The sequence below is a fragment of the Orycteropus afer genome, unplaced genomic scaffold, assembly GCF_000298275.1.
Source record: "Orycteropus afer afer isolate SDZICR_OR568_19922 unplaced genomic scaffold, OryAfe1.0 scaffold00042, whole genome shotgun sequence".
Classification (NCBI taxonomy): Eukaryota; Metazoa; Chordata; class Mammalia; order Tubulidentata; family Orycteropodidae; genus Orycteropus; species Orycteropus afer.
Genome location: NW_006921629.1, coordinates 6,572,841 through 6,596,882, shown reverse-complemented (window position 1 = coordinate 6,596,882; position 24,042 = coordinate 6,572,841). Strand labels below are relative to the sequence as shown.

Below are 24,042 nucleotides of genomic sequence, written 5' to 3'. Positions count from 1 at the left end.
TACCAGTCTGGAATGCTGCTAAGAAGCGGTAGTGGTCTTTGCTGCCTTCCGGTACCTTTCCTACGGGGTTTACGATTGGAGGGCGCTCACGCAGCTCCGCCCTTCGGCTGCTTGAGCAGCCGTGAGCAAGCATGGCGGCCGCCGGGGCTGCAGCTACAGACATAGGTGCGGGGGAACTGGGCTGGTGGCCTGTGCCTCGTGGATCTCGAGGGAGGAATGCGGGGCTAGGGATGGTGGTCCCGCAGACGCGGGGGTAGAGGTCGCCTCAGATGGGGTCCCTTCATACTTGCCCTTCGGGTGGGGGATCTCTGCGAATGCGGGCCGAGGGCCTCTAGGCACCGGTTGCCTACCTCCTCCGCGTTGGCTCTGGGGCCGGCTTCTGAGCTCGACCCCAGCGCCTCAGTAGGTACCCCCACATCCTCAGAGGTGGTCCGGGGCAAACGCGCCGCTCTCTTTTTCGCTGCTGTGGCCATCGTGCTGGGGCTGCCACTCTGGTGGAAGACCACGGAGACGTACCGGGCCCCGTTGCCATACTCCCAGATCAGTGCGCTGAACGCCCTGCAGGTGAGACTCAGTAGGGGAGCACCAGGAGATAGCCCACCCGCAAGGTGGAGGGAGACTCAGCTGATGGCCCTGACGTTTCTTCCCCTAGCTCCGGCTGATGGTACCGGTCACTGTCGTGTTTACCCGGGAATCGGTGCCCCTGGATGACCAGGAGAAGCTGCCCTTTACAGTTGTGCATGAGAGAGAGATCCCACTGAAATGTGAGTTCCTGGGGAGCCAGGGCTGCCCTTCCGGTCTGAGCTCGGTCCAGAGATGGGTTAGGGTAGAAGGATCCTGGGTGCCCCCAAAAACCCAAACCCACTTTCTTTTAGTCGATTCCGACTCATAGTGACCCTGTAGCACAGAGTAGTACTGCCCCATAGCGTTTCCCATACTGTAAATCCTTGCTGAAGTGGACTGCCTTGTCTTTCTCCCGCAGAACAGAGTTGTGGGATGGAACTGCAGACCTTTAGGTTAGCAGCCGAATGCTTTAAAACCGTGCCATCAGAGCTCTTGGGTGCCCCATTAAGGTAGTTAAACACTTAACTCTTAGAAGCTCTCTCTGAAGGAAGAGTTATATTTGGCTAAAAGAAAGCTAAATTCACTGATATTAAGGTAGCGATTTTATTCTTAAAAGATATTTTCTAGTATATATTTATCAGAAAGCTGTTGATTCTTTTTTTTTCTTTAGAAAGCTGTTGATTCTTATGTATTCTTGTATCTAGTCATCTTACTGAATTGTTGTTACTAGTTCTAATAGCTTTTCAGATGGTTCTCTTCGATTTTCTAGGGAAATAACTATATTGTCTTCAAAAATGGCTGTTTGGTCTTTTTCTTTAAAATATTTGTAAGTCTGTTTCTTCACTTATTTTGTTGGTTAGAATCTCCAGAAAGAACAGTGTTGAATAATAGAAAATAGAGGAGACAGCAGGCATCCATGTTTTTTTACTAACTTTAATGGAACTGTATTTAGTATTTCATCATTAAGTATGTACTTTGGTTTTAATCAGGAATGTTCTTTGAACTTTCTAAGTATTTTGGGGCCTGGGCAGTACTTGAAGCCATTAATGTAATGATTATAGTAATAGATTTCCCAGTGGCAGGTACTGCAGTGTGTACATAGTCCAAGAGGCAGGAGCTGGGGCAGGTGGAATATTTTATATCATCCATGCAGAAATCATTAGAGTTGGCTGGAACGTCTTCATTTTCTCTGCAAACAGTCATCTTGCTGTTCTCAGGCACTGAACATTGTAGGGCTGGGGGTGGAAGGGTTGTGGATGAAGATATACACAAATCAAAATTCTTCCACAGTGAGACTTGCCTTTCCCATCATGTTTCTTCCTTCCTTTTCCTCCCAGACAAAATGAAAATCAAATGTCGTTTCCAGAAGGCTTATCGAAGGGCTCTGGACCACGAGGAGGAGGCCTTGTCATTGAGCAGCGTGCAAGGTATGGACAAGGGCAGTCACACCATTTTGACTTGAATCCCTTTCCTTCCTTCTGCTATCTTGAGTGTGTTGCTTTCCTACCTTGGCTTCCCTCCAAAATCTCTCTGGAAAAGCTGGGAATGAGGCACCTTGGGTTTCAGCTCGAACCACTGAGGGCTAGAGAAGTGGTTTGCTCAGGCCTTGCCAAAATGTCACCTGGGTGTGAGTGGGAGGTAGAGAGGTGGTTTCAATTTTCTGGGTACCGGAGGGAGACAGGATGGTGTTTGTCCTTCTGCTACACCACCTGCTCTTGTCTCCAGAGGCAGAAGCCATGTTAGCTGAGCCACTGGAGCAACCGGAGGGCTCCCTGACTGTGTATGTGATCTCCGAACACTCCTCTCTCCTTCCACAGGTAAGGTAAGCAGAGAGGCTGCCAGCCTTGCCTTGTCCCTTCAGCTAGTCCTCTCCTAGGTCAGCCTCCTTGCAATAGTGCTGCTCATTTCTTCCATTCACTACAGAAAACTCTCCGTATCTTTTTAAAATAGAATGCAAACGGATTTATTCGTTGACTCATGGTCTTTCTAAATCCAAGACCAAGCTCATGTATATGGTTAAAGTGCCAATGACGAGTTAAAGTTGAGGGGGAGAAAAATCAGGATTAAAAAGAAGGAAACCGGTTTGAATGAGTTGTGATGATGATATAGCCAAAACATTGACTTTCTTACTTTATGAACGGAAGGCTAGGTGGGAGCTATACCAGCTACCATTTTCTTTTTAAATTTATAATAATGGATTCCTTAATTCTTCTATAATGGAATGATCATATGAATAAACATCTATATACTTACTCACTGCCAGCTTGCAAACTACAATGTAGTAATATAGTTGGAGCCCTGTGCCCCTCCTGGTTACATTCCCCTCCAAAGGGGAGCACAAGGTGACCATAAAGTATGTGTCATTTTCTTGATTTTCTTTAGCATTTTATCACATATACTGTCTCTTTAAAGAACATTTCTAAGTTGACGTGTATTTGAGTTTTGTGTAAATGGTATAATACAGCACTTGTTCCTCTGTAACTTTTATTTTGTTCAACATTACGTTTGAAGGACTCACCCATGATAATAGGTGTAACTGAATCTAATGCTTTCATTTTCACTTTTATCTGATGGTTCATTACAGTACATGCAGTTATTTGGTTGCTGGTGGACCTTTGGGCTGTCTTCGGTTTTTTACTTAGAAACAACGCTGCTGTGAACATCCTTGTACTTGCTTCTTTGCCGTGTGTCATGGTTTAGTATCAGACTTTATAGTTGTTTGTTCCACTTTTCTTGCCCTGCATGCTATCCCTAGTTCCCAGTTCTGCATTTTACCAGCCCCTGAATATGTGGATGGTGTCTAGACCTCTGTGTCCCAGGAGAAAAGAAGGGAATCTGAAGCTAATGACAAGACTCATATATACCCATAGCTCAGGAACACTGAGTTAATAACCCTCTATCAGTCTATAAAGAGGTGCAGGCCTGTTGGTGACTGGCAGAAGGCCAGATTCTTTTTTTTTTAATGCATTTTATTGAAATATAATTTATGTACAGTGAAATACACAAAACTAAAGTGACATGGGTCAATGCATTTTTTTTTTTTTTTTGCAGTGTTCCCTCCCCTCCCCTCCCACCCCTGGCAACCAGCAAAGAAAGTTTCCCTCCATATATAAAGCTTTCCTTGACCCTCCACAGCAACGAACTAATGTTGTATTTGTCCTTCTGTGATTGACTTATTTCACTCAGTATAATGTCCTCCAAGTTCATCCATATTATGCGATGTTTTGCAGATTCTGCATTATTCTTTAGTGCTGCATAGCATTCCATTATGTGTATGTACCATAGTTTGGTCATCCACTCTTCCGCTGATGGGCACGTATGTTGTTTCCATCTTTTTGCTATTGTAAATAGTGCTGCAATGAACATGAGTGTGCATATATCTGTTCCTGTCCTGGCTCTCACTTCTCTAGGATATATACCTAGTAATGGGATTGCTGGGTCAAATGATATCTCCAATTCCAGTTTTCTAAGGAATTGCCAGACTGCTTTCCACAGTGGTTGTATCACTTCACAGTCCTACAGCAGTGTATGAGAGTCCCAATCTCTCCACATCCCCAACAGCATTTGTTATTTTCTGTCTCGTTGAACCTTGCCATCAGTGCTGGGGTGAGACGGTATCTCATTGTTGTTAAGATTTGCATCTCTCTGATGGCCAGTGATTGTGAGCATCTCTTCATGTGTTTGCTGGCCACCTGAATATAGAAGGCTAGATTCTTGAAGACAGTAGCCAGAATGCTCTTCAGCTTTCTTCTTGAGCTGTGAGCCATGGGCATCCTGTCCCTTGCTCACCCTTCACAGGACAAGATGAGCTACATTGGACCCAAGAGGACAGCAGTCATACGGGGGCTAATGCACCAGGAGGCCTTTAACATCATTGGCCGCCGCATAATCCAGGTAGCCCAAGCCATGTCTTTGACTGAGGATGTGCTTGCTGCCGCCCTGGCTGACCACCTTCCAGAGGACAAATGGAGCTCTGATAAGAGGCGGCCTCTCAAGTCCAGCTTGGGTAGGGTGATCAAGCTTTGCCATGGGAAGGGAGAAGGGAATGAATTCTGTGATGATAGTGGGGCAGAGGGGGAATCCACACACAAAATTCTTCCTCCTTTATTCTCTGTTCTCAACTCTTTCTTCAAGCACTAGTTTTATCCTCCCTTTGGTTCCACAGTGGCAACCAGCCCCATTTTAGAGAGAAACAAACCTCAGCCCAGGGGTACAGTCTGCCTCTCTTCCTCGATCCCCAGGTGCCTTCTGACTTCCTTGACTCCTGTTCTACAGGCTATGAGATCACCTTCAGTTTACTCAACCCAGACCCCAAGTCCCATGACGTCCATTGGGACATCGAGGGGGCTGTCCAGCGCTACGTGCAGCCCTTCCTGAATGCTCTCAGTGCTGCCGGCAACTTCTCTGTGGACTCTCAGGTGAGGCTGGGAGCAAGTTGAGTTTTTGTCCTGGCTGCACCATTTTTTGCAAATACCTGAGCATCATGAGGGAAGGTACTGGTGTGTGTGTCTATGTGAGTGACTGTGTCTGTGTGTCTTGCGGGCAGCTTCTAGGGCCTTTGCTTTCCCTCCTTGATGCCTGTCTTGCGGGGGTTCCATCAGCGCTTGTTAGCTAGCGAGCTTCCATATGGCTCTCTGTAGCACTGTTTCTACCAACTGTGCCTAGATGTTATGCCATCAGCCATCCTCCAGGAAGTTATTTTTAAAAAAGCTTCCTGAAAGATGTTAATGAAGTTACAATAAAGATATTGCAAAGTATGTTGCTGTTTATATCACACAATGTCCTTTTAGTGGAAACGTGGGAGAAATTTTTATCAGGTCTTAGTTGTTGTTGTTGTTGTTATGTGCCATCGAGTCAGCCCTGACTCATAGCGACCCCTTCTTGGGTTTCCGAGGCAGTATCACTACAGAAGTAGGATTGCCCAACCTTCCTTCCGAGGAGTGGCTGCTCTGGTAGCATAGTGGCTAAAAGCACTTGACTGCTAACCAGGTCTTAGTAGTGGGAGTAATTACTTCTGAATAGCTGGCTTGATTTTATCTTGTGGACACTGAGTTATGCGACTCTTTGTTGCCATCTTTGTTTAGGCTGGTAGGGAGCTTGGTGAAATGTGTGGTTTTCAAAGCATGTATCTGGTATATATTAACGTTGCTTTTCACTTTATTTTTTTCCTTCCTATGCTTATTTTCTTTCTGCCCTAATTTTGTTTCTTACATTTGCCTTGTACTAATTTTATCTTAAGTTACCCCAAATCTCTCTTTTTTTTTGGAATATAAGTAGAATATCACTCAATAAACACCCCCCCCCCTTTGCTCCACAGATCCTATACTATGCAGTGTTGGGAGTCAACCCCCGCTTTGACCCAGCCACCTCCAGTTACTACCTGGCTACTCACAGCCTCCCCCATGTCATCAATCCTGTGGAGTCGCGGCTGGGTGAGCTTATTTGAGGACCTTTCTGCTAGGCCAGGGAGGGACTCTGCAGGCCCAGCCTGGGGCTGGAAGAGGGTCGTATATAGTGGTGGTTCCCAGGTTGAGGTGCTTTGAGGGGGTTGGGGAAGTTCTGAGGATTAAGATCCCCTTTTTATAGTGTTCTGTTGGTAGCTCCATCCTTCATACCCAAAAGCATTTGTTACTTGGAGGACATTATGCTGAGTGAAATAAGTCAATTATAGAAGGACAAATATTGTACTAGTCTGTTACTGTAAAAAGTCACAGAAAGGTTTATATATGGAAGGAAATTTTCTTTGTTGGTTACCAGGATGGGAGGGTAGGGTAGGAAATACTGTTAGAAAGGTAGAGACAAGTATTGATTTGGGTGAAGAGAAGGGCATTGTACCAAATGTGAGTGATCAACACAGTGGCATTGAGGGAGAGGAAAACATAGATAGGTGCATGGGAGGTACAGACAACAAAGATGAACCCTTTTAGACATACAGTACTGCATTGTCAGTGAAGGCAAACATGGATATATGGGTGGATAGGTGGGTGGACAGGCTGAACTATTAGGTCTGTCTTTGCAGGGGGCAGTGTGCCCAATACCATGTATAGGGTTGGCAGACACTGTTTCCACAAGTGTATTGGTATGTTCTGTAAGAATTCCCAGGTATATAGTAGAGCTGACAAGGGACAAGATTATAGTCACTTCTTAGCCACAGCCAGCTACCCAGAGCGAGTAGTTGGACCTGTGGGCTCAGGACCGTAGTCACGGGGGACATCAAGCTCAATTGGCATAACATACTACACAAAACATTGTTCCACTGCCTACTTTGGCAAGTAGCAACTGGGATCTTAAAAGCTTGGAAGTGGCCATCTAGATGCAACGATGGGTCTCTCCTCTTCCAGAGCAAAGAAGAATGAAGAAAACCAAAGAGTCATGGAGACAATTAGTCCAAGTGACTGGTACACCTCAGCCTATACAACTGTGAGACCAGAAGAACTAGATGGTGCCCGGCTACCACTGTCAACCACTCAGAGGGGTATCTATTTAGGAGATTCTGGATAGAGTGGGAAAACAATGTGGAACAAAACACAAAATCATTTAAAAAAAAAAAAAAAAAGGACCAGGTTTGCTGGCCTGATACAGCCTGATGGAACCCCTGAGACTATGGCCTCTAGCTGCCCTTCAGGTCTGGAATTGAACCCACTCCTATGGCTTCCAGCCAAATGAAAGATAGGCATATGAGCTGAACATTTACACTAGGTAGATACACTATTTGGAGAGAATAGTCATGGGAGAATAGAAGGGCTGTGTATGCACAGGGAGACAGCTCAGGGGGCAGGAGTACATGGAGGGATGGACACAGGGAAGAGGAAACTATGGGGAGGAAGTGAAAGGGGTGCTGTTGCATTGTGGTAAATTGTAGTCAATGTCATGAGACAAAGTGTATGTGAGCTGCTGTATGGGAAGTGAATTTGCTCTATAAACTTTCACCCAAATCACACACACACACACAAAGCATTTGTTAACCATGATTCCCAGCACCTTCTCCACATGATAGTCTGGGTCTTCATTCCTGAAGGCCTTCTAGGAAAGACATGGTCACACATAGGAAAGATGGACAACAGCTGAAAAGTTGGATTTGGAGGTTGACTTTGAACTGACAGTTCTGCTGATTGAGGATGAGGAACCTTGAAGCCAGGAGTATAGTTTTTCCTTTTTTAGGGTAGAATCTGGGAAGGATAGATGTGACCAAGAATTGGCAAACCAAGGTGAATATATCACTGATGGTGGAATTTCAGGCACCAGGGGTAGGCCAGTTTGGACCATGGTGTATGGGACGGGCAGCACTTGAGGCCTTGGCAAATTCCTTCTCCATAGAGGGATGTTTCAGGTAAAGGGAACTGTGAGCTTAGATGCAGAAGAGTAAGAGCTCATAGACATTCAGAGCCAGAGGTTTAGTGTGCCTGAAATGATGATGCTGTAAGGCAAGCAGTAGGTGCCAGAGCTTACAAAAAGGACCGTGTTGTGGGGTTTGATGTTAATGGACAACCTGTGAAAATACTAAACAGGGAACTGCTGACATGAGGTCAGATTTATACCTGTGCTTCCCACTAGCTGTAGTAGTATGTGTATAGTGTGGCAGTGGCCAAAAGAGCCAAGAGGGTCTCGTAAAGGAGGGGAGATTCCAGGGCATGTAGGGACCCGGGATTGTACTTCATCCATGTGATATAGTGGGAGAATATCGAGAGGTCCTACACCACAGAAACCCAAGACTGGAGGAGATCCTAGAGATTTTCAGTTGGTGAAGCTGAGGCCCATAGTGGGTGAGCAGCGAGTTAGTGGCTGGCCTGGAACTTGGAGCAGGTCCGGGGTGTTGGTCTTCTACCTGCCCTTCTCTTTGCATCACAGGATCCAGTGCCGCTTCCCTCTACCCTGTGCTCAACTTTCTACTCTACGTGCCTGAGCTTGCCCACTCCCCCCTCCACATTCAGGACAAGGATGGGGTTCCAGTGTCCACCAATGCCTTCCACAGTCCCCGCTGGGGTGGCATTATGGTAATAATCATACCAGACTCTGCTTCAGGGAGACGGATGTCCCCTGAGACTGTTCCTTCTGTTGCTTCTGGTGACCTCTGTGGCCCAGCCTGCAGAAGGGGCAGGCACCAAGGAGGTGAGGAGGCTGTGTGCTCGTGGCACTCCTCTGTCAGCACCACTCTTTCCTATTTTGGTCAGTGCTGTTGCTCCGTAGGACCCTTTTGCACTTAGTAGTTTGCACTTATTTATAACCATTCTGTGTATATCTCAGGTCTTGGCCCTGTTTGTGGGAGTCTTGCAAGGTTGGGAACTTCGCCTCCCCTTTTAGAATGGGAGTTTCTCATGGGTGAAAACTCTAAAATGAGATTTTAAAAATTTATTCTATAGGACTTTTGAGGAAATGATAGAGGTAATTTTTGTAAATTCCTAACAGTAGTTTTTGTTGTTTTGTGCCATTGAGTTGATTCCAACTCAGTAGTGATCCTGTAGGATAGAGTAGAACTGTCACATAGGGTTTCCTAGGACGTCATTCTACTGGAGGAGATTGCTAGGTCTTTTCTACCATGGAGCTGCTGGTAGATTCAAACCACTGACCTTGCAGCTAGCAGCTGAGTACCTCTCAAAAATTATTAGCTATACCATCAGGTTTATAGTCTCTAAAGAGCAGAGACTGTTCCTTTTTTCTCCTAACCTCCGAGTACTTAGGGAAGAGCTACTATGAACAGACTGATGTGGTGTGCCAGCAGTCTCCTTCCCCCTTTCAGGTATACAACGTTGACCCCAAAGCCTACAATGTCTCGGGGCTGCCGTTGAGAGTCGAGGTGGACATGGTACGAGTGATGGAGGTGTTCCTGGCTCAGTTGCGGTGAGGCCCTGGGTGTTCCATTTGGGGGGTGTGGCCACTGAAAGTCTGCCCACAGTGTCCTTAGTTCTAGAGGGAGATTGTAGTCAGAATGAGCTCTTATCTGTCGGGGACACTTGGGATGTACCTAGAGCCACTGGGAAGCCAAGTGAGGTTTCCAAGAATTGTTTCATCCTTTTTCTAAGTAGGACTAGTTGCTCACAAAACCTATTTTGAGAAAAGTGGACCTGAATATCAGGTTCATGAGGCATGGTTAGTTGTGCTTAAGAAAATAGCTGTTAATTCTTTTACTAACTAATGGATTGATAATGGCTGCCTGAAGCCTTGTGTTGAGAATTCTAAGGCTGTGGCTGGGCTCATCAGAAAAAGAGTATTCTGATTGATTAGATATGTCTGGCATGGGTGTAGGATTAGAGAGGCACAGCACACGTACCTTTATGTTAAAGATGGTCCTGGATCATCCTTTAATTCTTAAGTCCCAGTGGCCCCATTTCTCCAAAGAGAGGGTAAAAGATTAAATTAAAGTGGGTGTCTAAGTTATCTAGGGCTACTGTAACAGAAATACCACAAGCGGATGGTTTTAACAAACAGATTTATTCTGTCACAGGTTAGGAGATTGGATGTGTCTGGATTCAGGGGGCCAGCTCTAGGGAAAGGTTTTCTCTCTCTGTTGGCTCTTGGGGAAGATCCTTGTCTCCTTTCAACATCTCTGGGCCTGGTTCCTTGGAGATCTCCATGTGTCTTAGCGTTAGTCTCCCCCAGCGTCTAGGAGGTTCTCGGTACAGGGATCCTGGGTCCAAAGGATGGACTTGCTCCTTGCTCTTCTTTTTTGGTGGTATTGAGGTCCCTCTGTCTGCTCTCTTCTCTCTCCTTTTATGTCTTGTAAGATAAAAGCCACATCCCAGGGAAACTCCCCCTAAGTAGATCAGGGCTGTGACCTGAGTAAGGGTGTTGTATCCTACCCTAATCCTACCTCCTTAAGATAACAAATATAAACTAATGCTGCCTCATTAACACATTAAAAAAAAGCCCACTCACAGCAACCCCCATTGGGTTTCTGAGGTGATAAATCTTTATGGAAGTAGATTGCCCCATATTCCTTCCCTGGAGTGGCTGGTGTGTTTGAACCTCCAGCCTTCTGGTTAGCAATCAAATGCCTCAGGCAATGTGCCACCAGAGCTCCTCATTAATACATAGAGGTCAGGACTTACAGCAAATCACAAAATGGAGGATAATGAGATCACAAAGCACTGGACAGGCACACAGTATTAGGAATCATGGCCTAGCCAAATTGACACATATTTTGGGGCAACACGGTTCAGTCCGTGACAGTTGGTGTCATCAGAAGTTTGTCAGCCGTGGACCCTTTCCACATACAAGATCTTGGACATCCAATGTAGGGACGGGTGACAGCTGAGACACTGGGGGAAGCAGGGTCGAGGCTCTGGATTGCTTGCTGCTGCTGCTCACTCTTCGAGACCCTGAGGCATTGCCTTATAAGCCCTGTGGTTCGGGTAAGGTTGAAATCATTGACTTAGGGCACCTCTTCTAGGAATCTTCTCCCACCTTCTGGTCTTAGCTACCTTGAACTTACTGGCTGTTCCTACAGGCTGCTCTTTGGGATTACGCAGCCCCAGGTGCCTCCAAAATGCCTGCTTTCCGGGCCTAACAGAGATGGGCTGATGAGCTGGGAGCTGGACCGGCTGCTCTGGGCTCGGTCAGTGGAGAACCTGGCCACAGCCACCACCACCCTCACCTCTCTGGCCCAGCTTCTGGGCAAGATCAGCAACATTGTCATCAAGGACGACGTGGCCTCTGAGGTACATGGCCAGGGACTGGATTCTGTGGTCTAGAACTGGAGAGGTCAGTGAGGGCCAGGGTATAGTGAGACCAGAGAGAGCTATCTGGAGTCCAGGGTGTGTGTGGGCATGCCATCTCTGAGAGTCAGTGAGGGCCAGGGTATAGTGAGACCAGAGAGAGCTATCTGGAGTCCAGGGTGTGTGTGGGCATGCCATCTCGGGAGCCCAAATGGGAGAGTGAGGTTTTGAGCAGGCCCTGAGAAAATACACCCAGCACCCTTTTATTATACTGACTTCCATTTGTCCTAGATGAACTTCAGGCCAACTCCCTAGAGGGCAGAAGGCCCATTATAAGCCCAGTGCCCTCCCCACCTTACCAGTTTTTACTTATTTTAACTCTGTCCCCCCCTTCCTAGGTGTACAGGGCAGTAGCTGCAGTCCAGAAGGCAGCAGAGGAGTTGGCCACTGGACACCTGGCCTCTGCCTTCCTTGCCAGCCAGGAAGCTGTGACGTCCTCGGAGCGCGCCTTTTTTGACCCCTCACTCCTCCATCTCCTCTATTTTCCTGATGACCAGAAGTTTGCTATCTATATCCCGCTCTTCCTGCCTATGGCTGTGCCTATCTTCCTATCCCTGGTCAAGATCTTTCTGGAGACCCGCAAGTCCTGGAAGAAGCCTGAGAAGATAGACTGAGCAGGGCGGCATCTCAGTAGGGACCCTTCCTTTCAGGCCAGGTCGGAGGTGTTAGATCGAGAGGCACATAAATGGGGCCTGCCAGCAATGACTTGTCTCCAGTCTCCTCTGTTGCCTTTCTAGCAACCAAAGTACAACACTCAAAGATGGGTTCGTCTTCCCTTCCCATTGCCTGGCTAAGAGCTCTCTGCCTTCCTGTTCCTCATGCTTCCAGGAGTCTCAGAGGATGGCATCATCTGGCTTGAACTTGAAAGGCCCTCCCTACCTCTCTCTGCGGGCAGGAGCAGCTTGTACTTCTGCCTTGTTTTCAACGTAGCACACACTTCTACTAGGTTGTTGTGAATATTAGATGTGATAAAACCTGTGAAAGTGTCTGGCACATGCTAGGTTCTCAATAAACATTGGTTGGATATGAATTAAAATGGTACAACGTATGATCATATTCTTAATTCTTCCTTCATTTACGTGTAAGTAGCAGTTATCTGGTATCTTTTTTTTTTTTTAATTGTCGGTATCAAGTCCACCTAACCTCTACCTGGCCATGTGCTCTTGTCCCTCTGGGTGTCCTGGGTAGTTAACCAACAATGCTGTTGGCTACATCTGTGTTTAGCAGGGAGTTGGAGAGAATAATTTGTACCAGTGAAAGTCCTCATTCATCAATTCAAAAAAGGAAAAGTTACTGAGCACTGGTTGCTATGGGCTTATCTAGCTGCTGGGGGCTGCTGGGGGCATAATAGGAAACAGCAGTGTCTGCATCCACTTAGCTGATCTTTCAAAGCATGTGTTAGAAAAAGTAGGCTGATGAGTTAACGATTGGGAGTGAGGGGTGTACTTTAGGTTGGATGTGATAGGATCTTTGACATTAAAGGTAAGACCAGAATAACAAGGATAGGTCATATGGGGAAAGAGCAACCCAGGCAAAGATTCTGAGGCTGGAACTCGCTTGATGACTGTAGGGCAGTGAGAAGGGCAGAGGGACTGGAGCGCAGCGTGTGCTGGAGGAGAGGTAGGCAGGACCCCCCCTCAAAGTGCCAAATGAAAAATGAATGAAGCCCAAGGCGACCCCTCACCGTACCCTGGGTTAAGAGCCCTGGTGGGCGGTACCCACAAATCTTGGGTCCCGGTGGGCCTTGCCGGGTGGGTGGAGTAAGGGCCGGGCCCACCCCAGGGGAGGGGCCTGGGGGGCCGGGGCGGAGCGGTACCTGGGGCCCCTGCTGTGGGCGGGGCTGCGGACGCTTCCCTCTTCCCCCCGCTCCAGCCGGCGCAGGCAGCGGCGGCGGCAGCGGGAGAGCTGCGGGCCCGCGAGGCCATGAAGGTGAAGAAGGGCGGCGGCGGGGCCGAGACGGGGGCGGAGCCCGCTCTAGGGGCCTCGGGCCCGAGCGTGGATCCCAAACCAGAGCCGAAGTCGCAGGCAGAATCCGAATCCGGGTCCGAGTCGGAGCCAGAGGCGGGCCTGGGGCCCAGGCCGGGGCCGCTGCAGGGCAAGCAGCCGATCGGGCCGGAGGACGTGCTGGGGCTACAGCGGATCACGGGCGGTGAGCAGTGGCGAGGAGCGGGCGGGAGGGAATGCGAACGGGAGGGGGGACCCTCGCGGCGCGCGGAGCCCAGCCCCCGCCCCCCTTCCCGTCCTTCCCTGACTCCCCTTCCTCTTCTGGGTCCCCTCCCCTACATTTACTTCTCCTCTCTTACATGCCTCCAAGCCCGGGATCTCCATGTCCCCCCTTTCCTTGATCTCCCTGTGTACCCCCTGTTTTCCCTTTGGAGATGTATTATTTGGGGGAGTTCATCCCCTTTCTCATGGTGAAGGTGGGGTGGGAGCTGCAGTTGTGGCCCCTTTCTCCACGGTACCCTAGGCGCCCTTTGAGGCCTCAGCCCCTGCCCTGGAGGCTGGGTGGAGACTGAGCTGCTTTGGTGGCCTCAAGCATACTAAGGTCTCCCTCACCATTACTGCTGTCACCTTGGAGCCCTTCAGGAAGACGGGGGCTATCCTCCTTCCCAGGAAAGAAACTGAGCAGGAAGCTTCAATGGGTTAACTCTGGGTCCTGCCAGGGAGTCGGTTAATGCCCTTGGGTCTGGACCAGGGTCTGTCCTCTTTCTCTGCAAGACTCATCGCCAAAGGAGGCCTAGTCAACACTTAGGAGTTTCTGAGCTGAACTGGCTGTATTTGAGTCCCAACTTTGTCATGCAGTTGGTTGTGTGACATTGGGCAAGTAACTTCACCTTTCCGAGCATGTTGCTTCACCTGTAAAATAGGTTAACACCTGTCTCAGAGAGTTACTGGGAAGCTAAGCGAATCCTCTGACTTTACACAGTGCCTGACGCACTGCTGTGTAAATAGGACTCTTATCAGTAGTACTGATGGCACACCAGGCTGCTCATGGCTGGAGGCAGGCAACTGGGCATTCAGGGTGGCACTATGGGCAAAGGACAAGGGCTAAGGAACTTCATGGCAGAGGAGATGGCATAGCCTGGAAGAACAAGAGGCATTTGGGGAGGCAGTTGCTCTCCACCTTGGCTTTATTTGTCAGTAGCCCTGCTCTGGCTTCCTCTATGAGAGCAACTATTGGGCCCCATTCTGTGGGGCTGGGGGACAGGCATTGGAGTGGACCTGCAGGAGCAGCAGAGCCTAGGGCTCCCAGATAGCTGTGGAAGGGACCACAGTTGCAGGCCTGTGTCTGTGCACCTGGGTCCCTAGGGCCCCAGCACCTCTCTCTTCTCCTAGCCAGGCAGCAGCCGTCCTTGGCTGGGCCCCTGGAGGGCTGAGCTCTTTTATCCAAGCAGGCACAGGTGGAAGGAGAGGGTCTGCACCAGGCTGATGTTAGTGCCAATTGGACTGCAGTTGGCAACAGTGGCATTTAGGATCCAGCTTAGCTCTGGGGCAGAACTTCCTCATGGGATGTCAGGAGCTCATGCTGACCTGCCTGAGTTCTGAGTAACTTTTATAACTACAGGGGACTCCCAACCCATGTACCACCATGTGTCTTATCATGTGGAGGAAATTCATGGCCCATAGATAGGGTATCTCTGAGGAGGGGAAGGGGCTTCATGGGAGCTCTGTCCTCTGCAGAATTGAAAACAGAGTTCTAAGGCTCTCTGCCCTAGCACCCCCTGCCTGATCTTTTCTGACCCTAATCACAGAGGTCTGAGATTTGCTGTTCCTGGATTATGGGGCCCTGAATCCAGCTTAGGAAACTATTTTAGGTGAAGGGAGGAGAGGAGTTACGCTTTGAGCCCTCAGCCACTCTCCCCCTTATTTTGGCCTGACCCTGGCCCCAGGCCTCATCCCTGGCTGGCAGAAAGGAGGGAGTGGCTGTGCTGTTCTGAGCTACGGACACCCCCCATTCCTCACTTCCTCTAAGGACAGAATGCTTAATAGGTTGGGTTTGTAGTAGGAGAGACTGAAGTCAGATGGCAAGATGTTGTTACAAGTGAGAGGAGAGGCCCCAGAAGTTGGAGAGTGGGGAAGAAGAGAGGGCTTCGTGGGGGACTGGGACTCAGGTAGCTAGGATCCTGCTCCCAGTTCTCCCACCTTCTCTCTCTCTGCTCTGTGCCTTCATTCTACATCTTTGGACAAGTGCTTTCTGTGAAGATAAGGTGTATATAGGATGGAGATTGGGACTGCCTCCTTTCATCTCCTTTTTCTGTAGGCTGTGGTTGACAGACCAAGGCTCAGGCCTCTCCTTGAGCCTTGTGTAGTCCCTGTGTTGGGCCCCAAGGTGATAGATGGCTGCCAGGAGGGCTTCCTGGAGGGGGCTGTCCCAGGCTTGGGGAAGAAGCAGACCTGGGAAAGAGAGAATGACTTTACATTCACTTCCTCTTCCTGTCCCAGAGGAATAGAAAGTAGCCAGGGGCCTGGGGGGTGATTTCCAGGCCTCTGTGGGCCGCTAGGGGAGGATGTGATGCTGTGTAGGCTGAAAGCACCAAGCCCCCCACTACGCCTCTCTGCTCCTCCCTATTTGTTATCAAGGCCTCCTGAGCACTACCAGTTGCTGCTGCAAGAACAGTGATGGTCAGAGCAGGCCTGAGAACTCCCCTTAGCCTCATCTCCACCCCTCGCCACACCTGCCACTTCCTCTTCCTGGCCCAGCTATGGGGGGTAGGAGAGTACCCTTCTCTATGGGGTCTGGCTTAGAGCCAAGGCTGCACAGATGATATTCAAGGAGGGTTTGCTCTGTTTGATAAGACTTCCTCCCATGTGGAGGTCATCAGAGGGTAGCAGCAAAGTTGGCCCACTTCCCCCAATATTCTAGGCTCTGGGCTTCAGTCAGCAGAGCTTTGGCTAAGCTGCTTAGGGGAGCTGGGCTTGTATAAGGTGCTTATAGGGAGAGGTGGAGGTTGAGGGGGCAGCAAAGAGGACCTGGAGATGGGTTCATCTGTCCCAGCACTACCCACATCAAGGAGAGTCCCTTCACACATCTGTAGTGCCAGGGGCAGCTATGAATAGGGGAGGGGGGCCCTGCAGAGGACTGTCTCTCTCCCAAGGCAGAACTGCATCACCCCATCAGTGAGGTTCCCAAAGGCAGATCTGTTTTCTCATTCGTGCCGGTGGATCCACGTCAGGTTGGAGACCCATTTGACCCAGAGTCACCAGCAACCCTGGCACAGCAGAGGCTGGAATAAGGACCTTCAAGTCCAGTATGGGAGGGAAGATGTAAGGCAGGTGGCCTTGTCCTTTGCGTCTCTATGCCCTGCTCCTCCCTGTCCCCCAGAGACCAGTAAGATGGGGCTGTTTGTCCTCTATTAGATCCCAACAGCAGAGCTCGCTCGCTCTCTCCCCTACACTGTGGGGGCTCCCCCAGGGTAAGGTCTCAATTCCTTTTTTTCTGGAGGGCACTAACCCTAGAGGTCAGAGAAAATGGTAGTCGGAGGTTCCCCCAGATGCTGAGCTGGCAGGAGGGGCTTCTGGGTGGGATTTTTCCTTGCTCAGCTGCCTGCCTCCCTTAGACTACCTGTGCTCCCCTGAGGAGAATATCTACAAAATCGACTTCATCAGGTTCAAGATTCGGGACATGGACTCAGGCACTGTCCTCTTTGAAATCAAAAAGCCCCCAGCCTCAGGTGAGCGGCCTCCGTGGGCCATCGGGGTGGGAGGTGGGTGAGCAATGCAAGAGGCTGCCCAGGGAATCTTCAGGCCACAGAGGAGAGAGAGCAGAGCTGAAGTTTGGACCCCAGCATTCTTAGGGGTCTCTGGGCAAGGAGCTTTGGCCTGGAGCTGGGTCTTCTTTTCCTTCCCATCTACCTCTGGGGTTGGACTCTGGGATTCCCTATCTTGGGAAGACAGCTCTGCCCCTTCAACCCCTGCTGGCCTGCCCCCTGCAGGCCTCCCTGCAAATGGCAGTCCCAAGGGTCCCAGGCCTTTGTGCTCCCTGTGGCCCTGGGAGGCACAGTAGAAATTGGTGACCTGCTGACCTGGAACCCGCAAGTGAAAGAGCCATTCTGCTGGTTCTGAACCCTCACTATGCATCAGGGTCTTTTGAAGAGATCTTTAAAAATACGGATAGGGACCCTGGAAGACAGGTACTGGGTGGGCAAGGGCTCCAGCCTGAAGCTCACTGAGCCCCACCTGGGGTACATTGCAGAGCGGTTGCCCATCAACCGGAGGGATCTGGACCCCAATGCTGGGCGCTTTGTCCGCTACCAGTTCACGCCTGCCTTCCTCCGCCTGAGGCAGGTGGGAGCCACGTGAGTCACTGGGCAGGGGCGAGGGGTGGGGGTGGGGGGGGGGGTGAGGCTGGGGGTGGGAGTGAGACCTTTTTGAGTTCTTCCTGAGCCTCTTTGAAGAGCAGTCTGTCTTGAGCCCAGCTGGCTGACTTCCAGGCCAGACTTAGCCCTGCCCCCTTGCTTCTCTCAGGGTGGAGTTCACAGTGGGAGATAAGCCTGTCAACAACTTCCGCATGATCGAGAGGCACTACTTCCGCAATCAGCTACTTAAAAGCTTTGACTTCCATTTTGGCTTCTGCATCCCCAGCAGCAAGAACACATGCGAGCACATCTACGACTTCCCCCCACTCTCGGAGGAGCTGAGTGCGTGGGCAGGGCCTTGCAAGCGTGGGGTGGGTGCAGACCAAGCTGACAGGGTGGGGTTGCATATGGGTTGATCCCTTTTCCTCCCACCCTCAGTCTCTTTTGTGTCTGGTGGCACCAGATGCTTTGGTCACCATTCCCATGTCACCTGTTGGGAAATTGAGGCTCAAAGAGCCTGGGGTGTATTCTGGGGTCATTCAGTTTATCTCTCCCACCCCACCCTAATCCTGAAGCCCCTTTATTGGCCTAGCTCAGGGTCCTGACCTTTGTCCGGCCTGGCCGGGCCTCTCTTGCAGTCGGCGAGATGATCCGTCACCCGTATGAAACACAGTCTGACAGCTTCTACTTCGTCGATGACCGGCTGGTGATGCACAATAAAGCTGACTATTCCTACAGTGGGACACCCTGATTCCCAAATTACCCCCTGGCCCAGGAGGCTCTGGACCTGAGCCCCCATGGCCTCCCCAGCACTCACTTCTCAACCCCAGGTCTTCTGCTCGGGGAGTGCTTCAGAGCCCTGCACCCTGAGTCAGTGTTGGGAGGGAAGGTGACTGATGTCCTCAGTCCAAGCCTCATGAAGCCCATGGGGCCTGGTACATGGGGTGGGTGATAGGGGGGATGTTTGCTTCCATGTCCAGGAAGGCCTCCTGTGAGAGGAGCAGTCAGGTCTTCCAGGCCACCTAGCTGGGCCCTCTTAGGCCCAAGGTTCAGAATAGTGCTCCTTTACCCAGACTGTGATTTAGTCAGAGCAGGGATTCCTGTTACCTGCCTGCCACCTCATAGATGAAGATCCTTGGTGGGGTATGGCTGCTAGACTTCCCAAGGGAGTCTGGGCCTTGACCTCAGCCCCAGCCATCACCATCAGGGGCTGATACACTGCCTGAGGTGTGGGAGAGACAGCCCAGGTTGCAGCCTGTGTAGGGGTTGGACCAACTGTATATAGTTTTCAATAAACTCTCCCTTTCTCTTTGGTTGTGGGCCCATGTGAAATGGTGGTGGGGGTGGGCAGGCAATAATGGGATCAAAGTAGTAAAAATCTGACCTCTCCCCATGCCCTGGACCCCTGAGTCCTCTTGTCCCCGATCCTTTGCACCTTGACTCCACACTCAAAATCTAGAGTCAGTATTCACATGGTTACACGTTGGAGCTGCAAAGAGTTTTTCCCTTGATAAAGGAGACCCAGGCCCCCGAGGGGAGGATTTGGCCCAAAGTCACAGCCAACCCTGGCAGGGCAGAGGCTGGGGCAAGGGCCTCAACTCCAGAGCGGGAGGGAAATATTGAGGGGAGGTGGCCTTGTCCTCCACCCCACCCTCCCTGACCCCAGAGCCTACTAGGACCACTGGATTGTGCTTTTAGTCATCAGAGAAAAAGTGGACAGGGCTTTGGCTAAGACAGGGAGCCCCCTCCTGCCCTCAGCTGCCTTGGTGAGGTCCCTGGCTTGGCCAGCCCTGCATATGACACTGTCCCTGACCCTCTGACCCAAGCCAAGAACTAGAGGAGGAGCACTTAGGAGGGATTTCAGAAACAGGTAGGTGGAAGAGTTCACCTCAGGGTTCACAGCCTGCTGTTCCAGGGACTGTGGGTATGCCCAGTGTCAGCCCACCCTCAGCTGAGTCACTATTTGGAGGACTGGGAATGCTGGAATTTAGCTGGGTTGCATGGAGCCTCTGCTGGTGACCAGACTAAGTTGAACTTGGAATTCAAAAATATGTGATACAGGAAGCAAATGCCTGTCCCTAGGATGTGATGGACTAGGCATACAGGGGAGGCAGAGTTGGGCTTGGAGAGTGTTGGGAAGGATTCTTAGGGGAGGCAGCATTGTAGCTGGGGATTGAAAATCAGGACTTTGACCAGAAGAAATTAGGGGGAGTATCTGGTAGCATAGTGCCTAAGGCACTTGACTGCTCACCAGAAGGCTGGCGGTTCAAACCCACCAGCCACTCCTCGGAAGGAAGGTTGGGCAATCTACTTCCATAGTGATACTGCCTCGGAAACCCAAGGAGGGGTCGCTATGAGTTGGGGCCGGCTCGACGGCAAAACAACAACATGTTTTGGTACAGAAAAGAACATAATCAAAGGCTTAGAGGCCAGATGTGCCAGGTGTATTGGAGAAAGAATGGGTATTTATGACCTGGAAGGAAGATGGACCTGTGGAGCCTTGGGGCTTGAGAATTGGGACTTCTGAGGAAGTGGGGAGCCACGAAGGAGGACTTCTCTGGTCAGATTATGTCTTGCTGCTGTGTGGAGGTGGATCGGAGAGGAGGAGACTAATAATAGCCAACATTTACTGAGTGCTTTATGTGTGTTGCAAATGGTTAACTAACCTAAAGGTTGGCGGTTCAAGCACCCACAAGCACCTCAGAAGAAAGGCCTGACTATGTACTTCTGAAAAATCAGCCACTGAAAGCCCAGTGGAGCACAGTTCTATGCTGACACATGTGAGCCATGAACTGGAATACATTTGACAGCAAGCGATTTTTTTGTTTTACGTGTCTTAACTCAGAATCATTCCTGAGAAAGGCACTATTAATGCCCATTTTATGTAAAATTCAGGCCCAGGAAGATTAACTTGGTCAGCCTAGGTTGCACAGCTATTAAGTGGCAGTGCCAGGATTTGAATCCAGGCAGTCTGGCTCCAGAGTCCAGGCACTAAACATCCTAGAGGCAAGGGGGCAGTGAGGCAGCTGTGGCAGGAATCCAGGTGAGAAGTGAAAGGGACCTGACTTACGTCAGTATCCGTGGAGATAGAAATGGATGAAGTTGAGATTTTAAGAGGTAAAATCCCTAGTGGTGATTGGATGAGGGAATTGGGTAGGGGTTCAGTTGAGGCGGAATCCCTGGTTTGTGGCCTGGGTGTTGGGGTGGCTGGGAGGGCCATACAGCGGTTAGAACCAGGTTAGGTCAGAGTGGGAGCTAGTGGGAGATGAGCTCGCTCGGGTTGGGACTTGCTGTGGTATGGCACAGAGGTCCTGGAGAAAATGACCAGAATGAGACAGGAAATTTGGGCTCTGAGACCAGGAAGGGCCTGAGGGCTTGAGGTAGTGATATATTGGCTGTAAGATGATTGCTGAAGCTGTGACAGCAACTAAGAATAGACCCTCAAATGGCGTGACAGTGACTGAGGGTAGATCCCCAACTGGCATTGAGTGAGCAGGTAGCATGTTGCAGATTGAATTATGTCCCCCCAAAATATGTGTTGTAAATCCTAATCTCTCTACCTATTGTTGGGAGCTCTGGTGACATAGTGCCTAAGGCATTTGACTGCCAACCAGAAGGCTGGCAGTTCAAACCCACCAGCCGCTCCTTGGACGGAAGGTTGGGCAATCTACTTCCATAGTGATACTGCCTTGGAAACCCAAGGAGGGGTTGCTATGAGTCGGGTCTGACTCGAAGGCACATAACAACAACCACAGCATTGAGTTTGGTTTTTGGTTTTTTGGTTCTACCTGTCATTATAATCCCATTTGGGAATAGGTTGTCTTTGTTATGTTAACGAGGCAGGATTAATGTAGGGTGTGTCTTGAGTCTCTTGAGCAGAGAGAGAGACATGGGTTAAGATAGGTGCCAAGACACATGGAAATTTCCAAGGAACCAGGAAGCAGAAGCCAAAGAGACAGAGAACTTCCTCCAGAGCCCACAGAGAAAGCCTTTGCCTACAGCAGAGCTCTGAGTTCAGACCTCTCACCTACTAAACTGCAGGAAATATATTGTTTGCTACAGCCATTGGCTTGTGGTATTTCTGTTATAGAAGCACTAGATAATGACGGGCAGGAATGCTGAATGTCTTGCAATGCACGGGACACCACTGACCAATGCCAATAGTGCTCTCCTCCTGCTGGGGTGACCACTAAGTGAGACCAATAAGACCGGGGAAGGCCAGGGTTGGAGAGCAGGGCCGAGGGAGGGGAACAAGGGTTAAAGAAAGCAACAGCCGGAGAGGCCTGATTTGGAGCAGGCTATGTTAGAAACTAAAGGAAAAAAGAATTTCACCTCGAAGCAAGTGGTGAGCAACTGTCAGCTGCCACGAAGGTGAGGAAGGGGCATGTGGGTGGGAGGGGGGTTGGTTTGGAGATGAAACTGTATACAGATACAGGGTTTTGTTGTTTGTGTGGTACAAGCCTATGTTGTTGTTGTTGTTATATGCCGTCGAGTCGGCCCCGACTCATAGCGACCCCTCCTTGGGTTTCTGAGGCAGTATCACTACGGAAGTAGGATTGCCCAACCTTCCTTCCGAGGAGTGACTGGTGGGTTTGAACCGCCAGCCTTCTGGTGAGCAGTCAAGTGCCTTAGGCACTATGCTACCAGAGCTCCTACAAGCCTATAGAGAAGCTATATATAGAAGGGAGGAAGAGAGACTGTTAGGCTGAGATCAGTATCAGGAAGAGGACTATCAGGCACCACTCTGATAACAATCCTCACTACAGCTGCTAAGTAGAGTTGGGTTGAGGTTCTAATCTCAGACAAGGAGAGGCCTCTGTCTTAAATCCTCATCCCTGGAGCAATTACCAGGTTAGAACTCACACTGAGGAGAGGCCTGTGTCCCTTGGGCCTGGAGGAGGTCCAGCGGAGAAAGGCCTTGGTCCCCTGCCTCCTTTTAAGTCTCCATGCATCTGGCACTGGTCTTGCTGCTAATGGGGCAACTTACTGCATTTGGCTCTTGGGACTTTCCCTAGGAACCTAGAGGATCCCTGGACAGTAGGAGGAGGGAGAAGACAGGGTGGGGGTGGGACTCCTCCTGGCTCTGATGCTGATGAGCTATCGACACTGAAGAGGCCAGTCACTTGACAACTCAGCACCTCAGATTCTATCTCTAGTGGACCAGTCACTACTGCTTTGACTCCTCAAGGGTGTTACGAGGGTCCTGCCTCAGGGTAGAACAAGAAAATCCAAATATTATGGGGAATCTATGGCTCACTCCCTCTTCAGGCTGGCCTGCAGGGTGCACAGTGGATCTGCCAGACCAGTGGTTGAAGAAGGGTGATGCTTCCCATTCAGTTGAAAGGGCTGCTATCCCAAGCCCCGCCTCCTTAGCCTGTCTCTCCTTCCCCAAGAGCCGTTCTCCACTCCCTCATCATCTGGCAACTGGAATGAGGGTGATTTACTTGTTAGTATGCTCTGGACCCCTTTGGTAGTCTGCTGAAGACTATGAACTATATAAAGTTGAGGTTTTATTTATTTGCTTGTTTTTGTCATCAAGCCTCTAGTTTCAAAACCAATTTACAGAAAACATGGAGAGTAGAGGAACAGGATAACCGATTTTCAACAGCTTGCCTTGCAAATTTACATAGTATTCAATTAAACTCATCCCTGAAAACCTAAATGATCAATAATGGAATACTTTCCAAATGTAAGGAGGCACTCATGTATTTACTATTGCTGTCTTTGCCAAGATGGCAGCTAGTTTCAAGTCTACGTGCTTGAACACTGCTTGGCATTTGAGTGCCAATCCTTTGCTTTTGTTTGTACTGTTTTACTTGAGTGAATATTCATATACCTGAATTAACTACCTTCCCCAAAACAAAGTAGAACCAAGATTAGTCTTCTTAATCATGATACAATTACAAGAAGTTCAAGCATATGCCTTGAGTTGGTAAAACAAATAAAACCCCCAAATTTCTTGCTGTTGAATTGATTACAACTTGTGGTCTCATGTGTGTCAAAGTAGAACTGTGCTCCATAACATATTTATTTATTTATTTATTGTGATTTGGGTGAATGTTTACAGAGCAAATTCACTTTCCACACAGCAGTTCACATACACTTTGTCTCATGACACTGACTACAATTTACCCTGATGCAACATCTCCCCTCATACTTCCTCCCGATAGTTACCTCTTCCCTGTGTCCATCCCTCCATGTGCTCCTGCCCCCTGAGCTGTCTCTCTATGCATAAACAGCCCTTCTTTCTCCCATGATTTTTCTCTCCAAGGAGTGTGTCTACCTCAGGTAAATATTCAACTCATATGCCTGTCTTTTGTTTGGCTGGAAGCCATAGGTGTGGGTTCAATTCCAGACCTGAAGGGCAGCTAAGGGCCACAGTTTCAGTGGTTCCACCAGGCTCTATCAGACCAGCAAACCTGCCCACCCCTTTTTTTTCCAAATGATTTTGAGTTTTGTTCCACATTGTT

At 49.7% G+C, this 24,042-nt stretch overlaps 2 protein-coding genes across 2 annotated transcripts; both read left to right on the top strand.

The window, feature by feature from the left end:
• Positions 1–131: 131 nt before the first annotated feature.
• On the top strand, positions 132–11,890 carry PIGS (phosphatidylinositol glycan anchor biosynthesis class S). The gene is made up of 12 exons (XM_007937370.2): positions 132–165; positions 425–564; positions 653–764; positions 1,902–1,991; positions 2,290–2,381; positions 4,363–4,570; positions 4,840–4,982; positions 5,882–5,996; positions 8,413–8,558; positions 9,302–9,402; positions 11,009–11,219; positions 11,615–11,890. Exons 1-12 carry the CDS (start codon positions 132–134, stop codon positions 11,888–11,890), a joined length of 1,668 nt encoding a protein of 555 aa, XP_007935561.1.
• A 1,309-nt stretch (positions 11,891–13,199) lies between these two features.
• UNC119 (unc-119 lipid binding chaperone) lies at positions 13,200–18,323 on the top strand. Its single transcript, XM_007937369.2, has 5 exons — positions 13,200–13,425; positions 16,835–16,948; positions 17,470–17,572; positions 17,742–17,914; positions 18,211–18,323. Exons 1-5 carry the CDS (start codon positions 13,200–13,202, stop codon positions 18,321–18,323), a joined length of 729 nt encoding a protein of 242 aa, XP_007935560.1.
• The last annotated feature ends 5,719 nt before the right edge of the window (positions 18,324–24,042 follow it).